At 38.0% G+C, this 14,713-nt stretch overlaps 1 protein-coding gene across 1 annotated transcript in view; it reads right to left on the minus strand.

Moving 5' to 3' along the window:
- Positions 1–525: 525 nt before the first annotated feature.
- The window catches only part of mchr2a (melanin concentrating hormone receptor 2a), a 79,765-nt gene continuing 65,577 nt past the window's right edge, over positions 526–14,713 (minus strand). The window contains exons 6-7 of the mRNA XM_041253862.1: positions 1,145–1,488; positions 526–1,007 (exon numbers count right to left, since the gene is read on the minus strand). Coding sequence (XP_041109796.1) covers positions 526–1,007; positions 1,145–1,488 — 826 coding nt within the window. The remainder of the gene's footprint in view (positions 1,008–1,144; positions 1,489–14,713) is intronic.

Raw genomic sequence — 14,713 nt, forward strand, 5'->3', positions numbered from 1 at the left:
GGTAACCAGTGTTACATGTGTAACCTAATATTCCTGTTCAATTCAAAGACGACCACCAAAGCTACATACCAAAGCTGTTGCAAGGGAGCGTGAGCGGAGACAGCAGACGAGGGACGTCTCAAGACAGCAAAACCATGGTTAGCGGTGCGAGTGTGCAACCTCAAGGACCCTTGTGCCCAATGAAAGTATAGAGGGATCTTCCACATTGAGTCGGTAGAACCTGGTGAAAATATGCGGGGTAGCCCAGCTAGCCACAGTACATATTTTGGACAATGAGACTCCTCTAAAGAGGGCACATGATGTTGCCACTCCTCTGGTGTTACGTTGGGGCCCCATGTTCAACGCTCCCCCATCCTTGCGGGTGGGTCTGGCTGTTAGCTGCTGCGGAAGCCTGAAGGTGATGCCTCAGGTCGCCATGCAGGGTGCAGGCCAGCATCTCATTCTTTCTCGCACAGGAGCACGGGAAGGGAGCATTGAGGCTACCTGCCGAGGTGCCTAACATTCTTGATGGGGGTTTTGTAGTATCTACTCCACTAATGACCCGAAGGTATGGCCGGGAGATATCGGAGCATCCAGCAAGGCCAATTTTCCCTCATAAGGGACCCTTGCTTGGGACAGCCAAAGCTGCCTGCGAGCTACTACTTGGCTTGCCAGGCTCCAGCTCAGGGCCTGCCCTTGGAAGCCAGAAATCTGGAGCAGCGTGCCTGATACCAGGTGCAGCTCTGAAGCCACCAGTTCAAGGAGGGGTGCCGACTGCAGTATACTATTCAGATAAGCCGTAAGGAGGCCTGCTTTGTTAGCCAGGCAAGTGACTTGCGCTTCCACAGCATAGTCCTTTTTTAAATGGGCCTCTGTTACCCTGCATTGACCTGGTCCGACACTGGACCGCAAATGGTTAAGGCATGCAGGGTCCTTAGGTAAACCCCCTGCTGCAGGGGCTTGCATCAGTGCTGCGATGGTCGAGTCCACTGGTGGGAATTCCGCCAAGCCCAGCGCTCCCGCGCCTTCTAAAAAGCCAGCCAGTTGCTCGTATCAACACCGAGGCCTGGTGGATTCCAAGAGGACCATACCTCTTCCAGGAAATCAGGGAATGTCTGGAATGACTAAAGGCAGGGCAATGAAGCCTGCGCCCTGAAGACAGAACTGCACGGTTCGTGCGCTGCCGTCCAAGGAACCCGGAGGAACTTGGGGGATTGCTCCATAAGCACAGGGATCAAGCTTGGAAGAGGGGAAAGCCCAGCATCTGAAATTGCCTCGGAGCTGGGACCCGTCCCGAAGGTTAGCTCCTGGAAATCTCCTTCCTCCTCATCCTGAGGGAAGAACCTAACTTCCCAGGAGGTCGCGATTGAGGTTGCGTCCTGGTCTTCCTCAGCCATAGCCAAGTCTGGCTCTGAAACGTTCCAGGTGACCACCGTTAAGGATGGAGTCAGTTCCGGGATAGATGATAGCGGTGGAGCCAGGACCGGAGCAGGGGGTTGGGCCTGCTGCCTGGCCAAATAGTCCAGGACTTAAGCTAGTGATGTCCTGTACCTGCTTTGACTGTTTCGCCTGCTCAGCACTCTGTGCAGGAGACTTAAAGCGGCTGTGAGCATGAGGCGCCGAAGCCTGAGAACAGAGAATGCTCTGCGAGGGGCTCTGGAATAGATGGAGGATGGGGGAGACCAGGGCTCCCAGTGCCATGGACGGCTCAGCCGAGCTAGCTGGAGAAGCCACACCAGTGAACCTGGCGAGTCTACTGCATAGGACCCAAGGAACACTGCACAGATCTCGCAAAAAGTTGCATCTCCAAGGCAGAGGAGGCATGCTGCATGTCCAGGCACCGAATGCAGAGGAGGTGCTTGTCTTCTGGAGGAAGCGTGACTCTGCAGGACGTGCAAGCATGAAACTTATGCATGCTTGCCGTTAAGGTCACACCATGTGCACAAGGTGTCAAGATTGACATTTTGAAATCTAACATGAAATACTCTAGTACTATTATGGCTATTATGGCTTCCAGTAGACTCTTGCGATATAATTTTGTAGCTTTTTTGATTACATTGTAGGGTCGCTTAATGAAGCTCAAAGATTATCAGAGACAATCAATCACATCAATCGTTGCATCAAAGGTTTATTGCAGTGGTCATCAAACAACGGAGCGCTCCGGAGAATAACAGTCACTTCATCAGTAACTAATGTATTCTACCGGGGTAAAGCATGTACATGGGTTATATAATTTCTACATAGCATCCCTTACCCCTATCAGAATCGAGCATGCAGCAAACAATTAATTAGTCACTACCTCTTAATTATTGCTATACCCCTTGGTTTAATCAATCAGCACTGGCTTTGGGGCTCTATGGTCCCCTCCCTGTGTGCTTGTTATGGTTCTAAACCTTAAGCATTGCACATTCTTATCTTTTTTATCTTTAGTCTCCTGCTATGGCTAATGACCACCTTTTGTATTAGGTAAAAAGTCTCATTGTTTTTATCCAAGCTTTTGTTGTTCCTTCACTTTTGTGGCTGGTTGTGAAGACACAGGCAGCCGTTTTATGACATCACATAATCCTTGAACAGACTGTTGAAAACGCTTCTTTGAAAAACAGCAGGCTATATTATTTAACTGTCAAACACAGTCTTGGGAAGAGAGGATTCTGGGACAGTACGTGGAAGTCTGCCAGTTTCATAAGTCATTGTTTGTCATATCTCCTTGTTGTTTGTTGCTGTGTTTTGCAAGACAGGCCATTGTTTCCTGCACAGTGAACATTAGAAATGTACTCTTTAGAAGGACATTATTCATTTTTGTCCCCCCATCTATTTTTGAATTTCACTTTCTCTGGACAAGATATCGCACTGAATTACAAAGTCAAATCAATTTCATTGGCTATAATTAATGAGCAGACCAAAACTGTATTTAATATACAATCAGAATCCGTTTACTTAGTCAATGGAAAACAGATATGCAGCATGTTAGCGTACAATAGCATAGAAAATATACATACACGAAACATTAAAGGGCTGTTTTTGGTAAATGCATTTCTTTTTTTGTTAACGGTTAGCTACTATAAAGTAAAATATTTATAATAAAATAGGCCATCTAAAACAAACTAAGGAACTCTGACCCATTACACTGGATATCAACAAATCACGCAAGCCTGAAGTACCACAATGCTTTTATAAAATGGTGTTCATAAGCATAGGTTAGAAACATCACAGTTACGTACTGTAATGAAACGACATATCAGGCCATTGCATTGAATGGAAAAGCAAGGGGAACCGCAAATCAGAAGGTTCAGAGACTAACATTTTACCATTCAATTAAAAAGCAGGCTCCACAGTCGACAGGTAAGTATGTGGCTTATGCCGATATCACTATTGTTAACTCATCAGTCGCTAGGAGGAGATCTGTAAGAAGAATGAACAAGTAAATAAATGTACAATACCCAATCAAGAGTAAGTGGCTGATTTGTGTAATGGTTGTAATTAATTAGCACTCTTAATTATTAATTACTTCCAACCAAGCTCAAGATCTGGAAAATGAAACCCAGACGAACAACAACAATAGAACGGTTATATAGTCTATACATTTTATCAAAATGAGTTCAGTAATATGGTACAAAAGTAAGAAAGGTAATTAGTGGAAAAATCATCAGTACATTAAGTTTAGCAATGGATAATATTCAGGTAATACGTCAGCTTCAATGTGACATGTCAATTATAAGCAAAAGCAAGCATTCATCAATGTTTATATTTGTCTTTCTGTAATAATAGCAAAATCAATAGTCAATAATCAAATAGCATGAATAAAACATGTAAATTGGATAACTGTTTGAATATATAGGTGTATGTCAGGAAAATGATCAAAATACAAACTCTTTCATTCGATATTTATTCTAGCACCAATTTCAATTAAGTAGATTGCTTTAATTATTTTCACTCTGTCTGACTATTAAATTATTTCCATCAGCTTTTACACTTGCTCCTGGTTTATACTGTACAGCGATGTATGGCCACATCCTGTTATACTTTATAACCCTCTCTCTACTTTGTAGAGTTGCCTGTATTCCTGGTCAGACAAATCCAGTCTTGCTCAGTGTCTGGTGTGAATCTGTTGTTGTAAATTTGACCAGTGCTGGCAGACCAAATTGGTTCATTCATTTATTGGTTCAACGTTTGTTGACCTTTCCTCTTTATTCGAGTTCCAGTTGGTCCATTTCTCTTTATGTCATTTTTGTATTATTTAAGTTTCTAACAATTTTAACCAAATTCTAGGGCTTTCCTTTGAATATTGCGACGAGATAGTAGGTTAGGCTGTTGTCCATTGCTCTCTTCTCTCCTGACGTTGTTTGCTAGATGTTGATAGCATGCATCCTTTTCTCTGACTTATTCATTCATGTTTGGAACTGTTGATTAAATATGTTATATGCAAGTTTTCTTTTTTTCTGACTTATTTGTTGCTTGATGTTGAAAGCAGTGCTGTAGTTCAAGATGTTATGCCTGCTCTTCACTTTCTCTGACTGACTGTACAAAACTCACTCTAAAACAAACATATCCTCTTGGTTGCCCTTGAAGATTTTAAACTGACAATATTTCTCTTTGATTATGATAACTATATTGAATTAGCCACAACATCTGGTAATTCTAGGGAGTTAAACTTTGTCGAGCCTGTGTGCCTCACTTATCGATGCAGATATGGTTACTGAGCTAGGCTCACTCCCTTTTACCTCTTTTATTACAATTTTGCAGATTCAGTACAATAAGTTTAAAACACAAAGAAATAAAAGGATACACTCCTTATCTTTTCGATTGTCATAGAGACTAGGCCAGCTGCCTCCAGACCTATAAACTGAATCCTATGACCTGTTATGTTCCTACAGATCCATTACAGTACTTACATTCTTGTATAAGATGTTTCTTTGTTCTGCTTAAAAACAAAAATAGAATGCTTGTGAGAGAAGAAAAAAATCAGCTGCATTATTTTTATGTAAAGAGTGAATTTTTTTAAAAAGCTAAAAAGTGTATTGAAGGTGTAAAAAACTAACTTGAAAAGTATTGGGATAGTATATCATAAATAAAAAAAGTTACTAACCTCACACTGTAAACATGTTTACTGCCTTTTTGTTCACTACATTTGTGGGAAAGAAACAGTTTGAACTGTGCATTAATCATATGTTTTAGCTGCAGTAATGGTAGCACAAAAAAGTTTGCAACGGCACTTGCTGTGAAAGAGCCAATGGTGTGAAGAATATTAATGAGTTTTAAATGAAGTGGAAGACTCCCTTTATTAGGGTGTCTGGTGCTTACTTAAATGTCTTTTTGTCTAGCCATTCTCAAAGTAGAACTGAAAAAGGATGAAGTCATTCAGAATAGTTGCAATACTTTCAATAGAAGAGAGGTTTCATTGAACACTGTAATTTCTTTGAAGTGACACAGCATTTTCTTACTTTAGAATGCAAATCCAAAACTAAACACTATCAGATGTTTAATTAAAACAAGACTGATGTACACCAAACATGGGGAAACTTTCAATGAATGGATTTTTCACCCATATAAAACATTTTTTACAAAAAACATGTATCGAAGAACTGCAGTTTATAACATGACAATGCTTGGATTATGTTTTTAGTGCCACTATCAAGATTTACAGCTCTACCAAATATCTATAGACATGTGAAAACTGAACAATTTTGACAGAAGATGCAAGATAACTCTCTATCCCTGGAGTCCATTGGTTTTGTCAGGACTAGGTTTCCAGTCTGGGTGATGCCTTCACTGGACCAGACATTAAAAAAAAAACATATAACAACAACCCCAAAAAAACAGCAATCATAACCATTTGCTTGCTTCCTCTGCTCCCTCCTCTTCCTAATGGAAAGCTGAGGCCTCCTTTTATATCAGGTGGCTGGGTGCTGATTGATCGTTAATTACTCCAATCAACCTCAGCCACCTGAACACAATAAACGCAGGCAGGTAAGGAAATGTAACCCCATCCCTGCCAATCTATAAAGGGCAGAGCTCTGCTCTGCCACATGGCTGCTTCAAGTTCTAGTATAAAAGTATTATTAATAACGTAATAACAACCAATAATAAGGAATTGTATTGAACTGTCCAATCAGAGAGATGGATGCAGCTGCTGGGTGGAATATGAACAATTAGCTGATTCACGCTTGACAGTGTTTATGACAAGCGATCTAAAGAGCTGGAGAGCGTACTCAGCGGAGTGACTGAGATTGTAAACTAAGTACGTAACATATATATATATATATATATATATATATATATATATATATATATATATATATATATATATATATATATATATATATATATATAATAATTTGTTTAAAATAAATTAGTCTTATATATCTCATGAAATATTTTACATAGTCATCTTGTCAAAAAAATACTTTTTTAAAGAGATCTTTAAATGTATGCCTATTTTCTGAAAGCAGACTTCCTGTGTAGTTTTAATGAATGAGATGAGCAAGTGAGGTTATGACGCTACTCAGGTAGGCGGGTCAAAAAATCTCTTCAATCATAACTCTGTCTCTGTCCCCTGTAAACATAAAATGAAAAATCTCTGAGATTAATTTTGAACTTTGATCAGGCAGTTTTGGGCACTCCTAGATCTGCCCGGGTAAAATCCAAAATGAAAGATCTTTGTGATTCATTTCGGAGTTTGACTGGGCAATTCGCGAATTCAAACCAAGTAAACTACAGCATCATCTGGAATCCAGACATCCTGAGCACACAAATAAAAACTTTGACTTCTTCAAATGTAGATAGGAGGCAACAAAGAAAGCCATGCTTGATTTACATGGAAATTTTCGACACCAAATATTCTCAGCTGTAGAAGCCTCTTATGATGTGTTTCTACAAATTGCTTGTGCCAAGAAACCCTACACTATAGGTGAGGCACTTATCCTGCCAAGCAGTGACAAAAGGTACATCATTTATTTAAAAATATAGTATAAAGTTATAGATTTTCCATTTAAAATACATATGCTAAACTATATAAAAAAAAGGTGTTTTTAATCTATAAAGGGTTGCACTCAAAGGCTTGCTGTGTAAAAGGGATTACCGATACAAAAAGATTGAGGACCATAAGTTAAACATATACAAATACAAATACTTTTATACAGTTCTTATATTTTGTATTTGTAAATTAAGTTCTTATTCTATATATTAAACAAAAAATACCCAATGTGTCACATGTGTTGTAGGCTACAGTACTGCACAGGCAAGTTGCTAAACAATAACATTTATTCAAGAGGTTCCAACAGGCTTCATTGTCAAAATATGATGTCCACTTTGAGAGCCATCCACCCTCCCTCAAGTCCCCTATTGTCCTCCTTCTCCCATCCTTGAGGGAGGGTTAGTCCATAGTCCATAGGCGAGAGTGGACCCAGTCATAGTGACCATCGCTGGATTAAAATTCAATTAATCAGTCCAGAGATGGTTACACTCTGCACAGGCTTCCCCATCCATGCTGCCAAACAATAACAAAACACTGTATTTTAAATTAATACAAAATACATTCAAATCAAATAACAAAAAAACACATGGCTTTTTGCCGTCATGTTTATACATAATAATAATAATAATAATAATAATAATAATAATAATAATAATAATAATAATAATAATAATAATTCAAAAGAAATACATGTTATATTAGCAGGGTTTTGCCCTGCCCCCTTAAATAGTGTGCAGGGCTCTCTTCTGCTGCCCTGCTACAGCATCTAAACCTACAGCAGGGAAATCCCTATATTTGTCCAGCAGCTCTCAAAACAATTCAAATGATTGCAAATGTCAAGTAAATAGACAAAAGAACAGCAACAATGGCATTTGAAGCTACATACTCTTAAATGGTGTGAGCTTCCCTTTGGCTGTGATCTCAATCTGTTCTGCCACTATTGGAACCTCTTGAATAAATGTTATACAATCAAAAATAACAGTGTTCTTCAAATCTGAAAACATCTGACAGGTCAAACATGTATGTAACTAGGAATACAAATTAAATAGAATTGAATGATCACAGGTATTTTTAACCTTTCAACTGGTACTTTTGCTTAGCTTTTCTTTCTAACTTACAACAATTCTGTGCTGCTGGCAGCTCCTTTTGATCTGGGTTTCTCGTATATACAAACCATTGCTTTTCACTTGCTGTTGATCAAGGGGTTGAGTCGGGTAGCCACAGGTATCAGCTAGATGAAGACTCACCACATCAAATCATTGAAAGCTGCATAACGAATATCGTTTCTTTGGGAACAGACAAATTCGCCTAATCACTCCATTCACATCTTATCCAGGTTGTCCTGCCCTGTCCTGTCTTTTGCTCTGCCACAGGAAAGAGAGTTCTACAGCAACTTGATGTGAGTTTGACAGGGTGAATTATTACAATTTATATGATGTCTCTCCTCTATTCACTTTTTTTGGGATTCCTAATGCTGTGCTATGAGATAAAACAATATGATACAGGAGAAAGACAGTCCACTGACAATCCTTAAATAATCCACTGACAGCATAGTACCAGCAGCCTGTCGCACAACCAAATCACTAAAATTTATAACCAAGACCTAAAGAAAGACAACAGCACTTGTCATATAAAACTAGAGGACGCATCAGGAGTACCTTGATACAGTTCCCTCTCACTCAGATAAGTGTTGAATTTTATCCACTTGACTGAAGACTCTTATCTCTTTGTAAACTCGACAGGACCCTGCAGTTATCTCTTAAGCTTACTTCCATTTTAGCCTGGCAAACTTATTTTTCAACAAAAATGTATATATTGCCCCAGTTATTATTTTTGAAAGTGGTTTAAAAAGAAGGGTTGACCTAAATGGATCAAAACTTCCAATAAAGAATAAATGTCTTTTTGACTTTTTCCTGCCAAGTGACGAGTACAGTGACAGTTCTACCAGTCAACCCTGAAACAGTGTAGTTACCTGTCTATTTCATTTTGCAGTTTTATATGTATCAAGACAAGCAGGCTCATTATTTTCTGTAAAGAAATGATATAGTCGTTATTTTGTTCAATATTTGTCGATGTTAAGTTTGTCTCTTCATTTTCCTGATCCCCTCTGTCTCTTTGCATTACAACTCTTCTGCTGCTGTCTTTATTTGTTTTTAAAGATATCATTTAAGGACGTCAAAGGAATCTGCTGTCATGTCATTACCTGTGTAGCTCAAAAACATTAAACAGACAAGGTGACATGAAACTCTGTATAAAGCTATATTCGTTTAGAGGGTCCTGTCTTTCTTTCCATATTTGGGTCAGAGCAGAAGCACATCAGTGATGTGATCACATCAGTGATCTTTACAACCAATCCTGTCAGGCAGTAGACACATGTAATTATGACTGTTTCACATACATGTTTGGTTTGCTGGCTTTTTATTAGAGTTTCATAAGTGCACAGAGCTTTATCTGTGCTTCAAAAGAAAAGCATTATTTCAAATTAAATGAATACGATTATAAAAACATGGGTTGATTATTATACATCCTTTATACAATTTCACTTAGATGTCTTATTTTCAAAAGATTTTTTTTTTTTTAATACAGCAGATTGTTATCTAAATACAGGCTATTAGACTACCTGTAAGGTCCAGCAATTACTAATTAGTTGCAATTACTGGTAATTTATTATTGCAGTAGAAAAAGAAGAAATAGAGTCTAATATATATATAGTCTATATACTACAGAACATGCACCACTGAAGCAATTGTTTATATAATGCCTTTTGACATTATTGGAACAGATGATATGACTTCTGTGATTATCCTGTAATCAGGTAGCCTGCATAATAATAGACAATGTATACAGCTTTTCTTCAGTGGTTTCTAGCTTTATCAAAGGGTTCGTTAGTTAATGTATGTATGTGTGCGGGGGTTGGGGTGGATAGGCATTATGGAAGCAATAGACTGCTTTGGAACTGAGATCATATATCCAGAGTGCTTTACCTGTGCAGTGCCTTTTAGAGCCTAATATGCTCCAGATTAAGGAATCAAATTATTTCTACTTTCAGAAGAATCCTGATGGGCTCAGTTCAGTTCTGCTGAGCTGTTATGGAGAGTTGATGCATATTATATTATCATATTATATTATATTATGCAATATTATTAGACATTAATTAGGGAGAAACAATTTTGATAAAATAATATGGTTAAAGGGCTCCCGAGTGGCACATCCAGTAAAAGCACTCGCGTAGAGTGCAGGATGCGTCCTATAGTCTGGATGTCTCCAGTTCAGGCCCAGGCTATTCCTTTGCCGACCGAGGATGGGAGCTCCCAGGGGGCAGTGCACAATTGACTGACCACCGCCCGGTGGGAGGGAGGGTTAGGTCAGCCAGGGTGTCCTCAGCTCAGTCCTCACCAGTGACCCCTGTGGTCTGGCCGGGCACTTATTCTGACTACAAACCAACAAAAAATATGTTACTAACTGTATTACAGTTAGAGTTAGATTTAATATCCTACAGCGTTGCATGTGAAATAAAAGCAGACCACACAGGTACGACGATTCAACAAGTTATTTGTTGAACATGGTAAATAAATATGGACCAATGTCTGCCGTGGACCACACCAAAGAAAAATAAAATAATAAAACCTCTCCTTGTCACTCTCAGTCAGGTGACCCCTGGCTCTGTCTTATGCTCTGTCTGACACTGTCTGTCACTCAGTTTCCAAGTCTACCAGTGCGCTCAGGCATTCACTCCTCTTTCCCTAAATTGTGCCCTCTATCCGTCTTCACCAGTACCGGGCATGCCATTTGGACCCCAATCTCTCGCCAGCATTCTATAGGTGTAAATGCATATTCAGGATTGGTGAGCCTGCACAGACAGGCATCCCTAGGGCTACTAACAATTCAACCTAAAGCAGCTGATACAAAAGCGAATGAAATGAAATAAATTCAATAAAACAAATCTGTACATGTATACAATATAAAATGGCAAATTAAGAATTAAAAAAAAAAAACACATACAGAAATACATGCAAAGTACAACATACCGTTTTTTGGTTTAAACAGAATGGCGTATACTTCTAGACTAATGTATAGGCTGCAGTGAATTACGGGAACATATTTAATCCAGCGGTTCTGTGACATCATAAACCACCAGAGCGAAGCTCGAACCCATATGTTATTATTTTTTACAGTACATGGATTTTAAAAATGATTAAATATTTTTGTGACATGCTGGCATTGCGGTGACGTCAGGCCAGAAGCAGGAACAACAACATACAGTTAACTGCAGTTTAACACACACACACACACACATATATATATATATATATATATATATATATATATATATATATATATATATATATATATATATATATATATATATATATATATATATAAACAAATAAATAAATCATAATACAAAACACAAAATAAGCTCCACAGGGGCGGAAGGGGAAACCCCGTTCTAAATAAATAACTGCACAGGGCTGCTCGCCCTGTTACAATGTTGTTGTTCAAGATATCTATAAATAGAACATACCTTTCTGGCTTCCTACTCACTGGCCTCTTTTTTTGTAATTAATAAATGACATTAACATGTGTTGAAATCAGAATAGTGTTATATTTAATGAACTTATAAATTATATGGTGTAGCAGGGCGGTAGGAAAGCCCTGCTGTGTTGAATGCATTTTGTTTATTTTTAGAACGGGGTCTCCCCCTCCGCCCCTGTGTTATTTATGTATTATGATTCTTGAACAGATACCACGTTCATACTCACTGCTGTTTTCTGTTGTCTCAGAAAATGAAATTTCTCAAGTATATGTCAAACTTGGACACAAGTTTTTCGTCTGGATTTCTATGCTCTCCAATCTCGGTTAGATATGATTTTACCAGAGCGAAGGCAAATTTGGTTTTCTTGGATGCCTTTACATTTTCTTGTTGACTAATAAAAGTTATTCGAGCAGTGGTGTCAGCTGGGCGTTGAAAACGGGACAAGCTGTCGAGTTTGTGAGAAGCGTTTTTTGCTCAAGCTAATCTTGATTGACAGAGAAAGCACAGCTAAGCACGCAGTACAGCTTTTTGATGTCACATAAGTGCAATACAACTTTCAGCATGGGCCACAGTGTAAATATAGGTAAATATAGCTACAATCCCTATAATACAGTATGAATATATAGTATAAAGTAATTAACATGTTGTAACAAAAACAGTAGCAACCGAACATCACTATCCTTCTGTTACTGAAATTGGCAAAGAACAATTGATAACATTATTCTTCCAGTTATTCTATTTAGGCCTGATGTTTTGCTTTTTCGGTGTGCAAAGAAGAGGTTGGCTCACGGCACATGCTTCAGAGGACAGCGTGTGTTCGTCTTCACCCTCCCAAGTCAGTGCAGGGGTGGTAGAGGTGAGCTGAGTCTAAATAATAACAGGGCATTTCAAATTGGGAGAAAATAACAAAAATAAATAAATTGGCAACAACTAAATAAAAAAAAAAGTGCAGTTGTGACAATGATAAGTAACATTTAATTCCTAGGTTATCTGGATTTCAAGGTGATCACTGGACAATGAAAGAGGAGGCAACACTCAATGTTTGTTTTCAAAACACACAATACTTAACACAGCAGAAATCAATATAAACTAAGCCACAAGGATGACAGTGCACCAAGTATTTCATAGAAAAGACAATAAACATTATTTAACTTTAAAAAGCCACTATTATTCCTAAAACTCTGAATTCAAATTTTACTGTTAATACCCAACACCATAAATTATAATTATTTATTCTTATTACATTTTCCCTAGCATTTAACATACAAATTAAACATTTTATCTGCTCACTAAATACTTATCCCTGCTTAACAGCATGCACCAGCATTCAGCACCAGGCCTCCTGTTTATCCAAGCCTTACTAGTTAAAACTACAACCTACAACACCAGGCCTCCTGTTTATCCAAAACAGACATATTGAAAGATAAAAAACAAGTGTTCTTATTTTAAATATGCCACATGCCACTACGTTGTGTGGTTTGCAAATAAGGTAGTTTGATAATGTTGTAACACAAGTTTATTGAAATCAACAAGCCTTTCTCTTGATCTGTTGTAAATAAATGGACAATGGCAGACCAATTTTAAGAAAGCATTTTAATAAACACAGCTCTGTTTCTATCTGACCATGGTGTATCTGTCTGACAGAAAACAAGCCTAGAGCTAATTAGCTTGACCCACTCCTCTAATAATTATAGGCTGAGACAGCTAGCAAGGAAAGGTTCTTGCAACCGAATAGTACTGGTAAGCAGTAATTACTTGTAATGAGGCTTTTGTTTTGTAGACTTCTGAAGATCTTCTTGAAGTTATACTCAATTGTCCACCAAATAGACCGTCATGTGCAATTCCCCTTCTTCAGATTGATTTTCATGAAGCGTAATTACTTAGGAGTTCAATTGAAGTCTCAATTTTCTATGAGTATGGAGCCCTTGTCAGGAGAGCCAGGTGTGTGGTAATGGCTGGAGCTCCTCTCATTCGCTTTAACGTTTAGATTCAACTGGCTAGCTGCTGTCTGCAAGTCTTTTATTCTTGCATGTAGGATGGGTTGCCTTGGCAGCAATATTATATACATTATATTAAGTTCAATGGGATACATAAAATATGGAAATGATTTGGCCCTGTGGGTTTTTTATTGTCCTGTAAATAAATCATCCAGTACATACCTTTTGTATAGTTCCCAAAGATTTAAAAAACAAAAAGGCAAACAGTAATGTATATTTTTAATGATCTAAATCAGAGCTGTCCAGCCTTTTTAAGTTAAGAGCCATTTGCCTTTTTATATTATATATATATATATATATATATATATATATATATATATATATATATATATATATATATATATATATATATACACACACACACACACACACGCACACACGCACACATGCACACACACACACACACACACACACACATACACACACCCCTTGTTATATCGCCCCTTGCTGTACTGTGGATTCAGATATATTAGTACGGTCCTGATGTTGGCTCCCCATTTTTACTGTCTAACTGCATATGCCTTAGCTGCAATAATACACATAGGCATTTAGAATTACTGTTCGTTTTATTTCGTACTGCACATCACAAACAACAATATACAAAACAAAGCATTAATATCGTACTGTTATCATATACACACGTATTGCACAATAACACAAAGCAAATGAAATATCTACTTGCTGAAGCAGTTTTTATTTTAGCCAACAAGATGTTCACATGTGGCAGCAGCAATACACTAGCAAAAACAAGGCAGTGACATCAGCGCCCTAGCAACAAGCCTCCTATGTTGGGAATAAATTCTTTCAGTGCAGCTATGGAGCTCCATTTGTGCCAAAACTATCCAACCATTAATTTGTCAATTCTTCATTTGTCAATTTGTTTATCAATTCATGAATTGGTCCATTTGTCCAGCAATTTGTCCATAAATATGTCAATTCATACAGTAATTCATAAACTTATTTGTTAAGTCATCTAATAATTTATTAATTAATTTGTCAATTCAATAATACGAAAGGCTGTATGAACTTTAGTGTGAAGCGTTTGCTCGGCTCATGACCTACAAATTTCCAATTAACCAGGCAAACTTCCCTTTATTTTTATGGAGAGTTAATGGAGGCGTAACAAATGTTGCTGGTTTTCACCATGTTAATAAAATGTATCAAACTTTTGAAGTAGATTTCACATTTGTCCAGTCTTTTGAAGCAAACAGCAACATTAGAAAATTA

The sequence above is a fragment of the Polyodon spathula genome, chromosome 6 (genome assembly GCF_017654505.1).
Source record: "Polyodon spathula isolate WHYD16114869_AA chromosome 6, ASM1765450v1, whole genome shotgun sequence".
In the NCBI taxonomy this organism is placed as follows: domain Eukaryota; kingdom Metazoa; phylum Chordata; class Actinopteri; order Acipenseriformes; family Polyodontidae; genus Polyodon; species Polyodon spathula.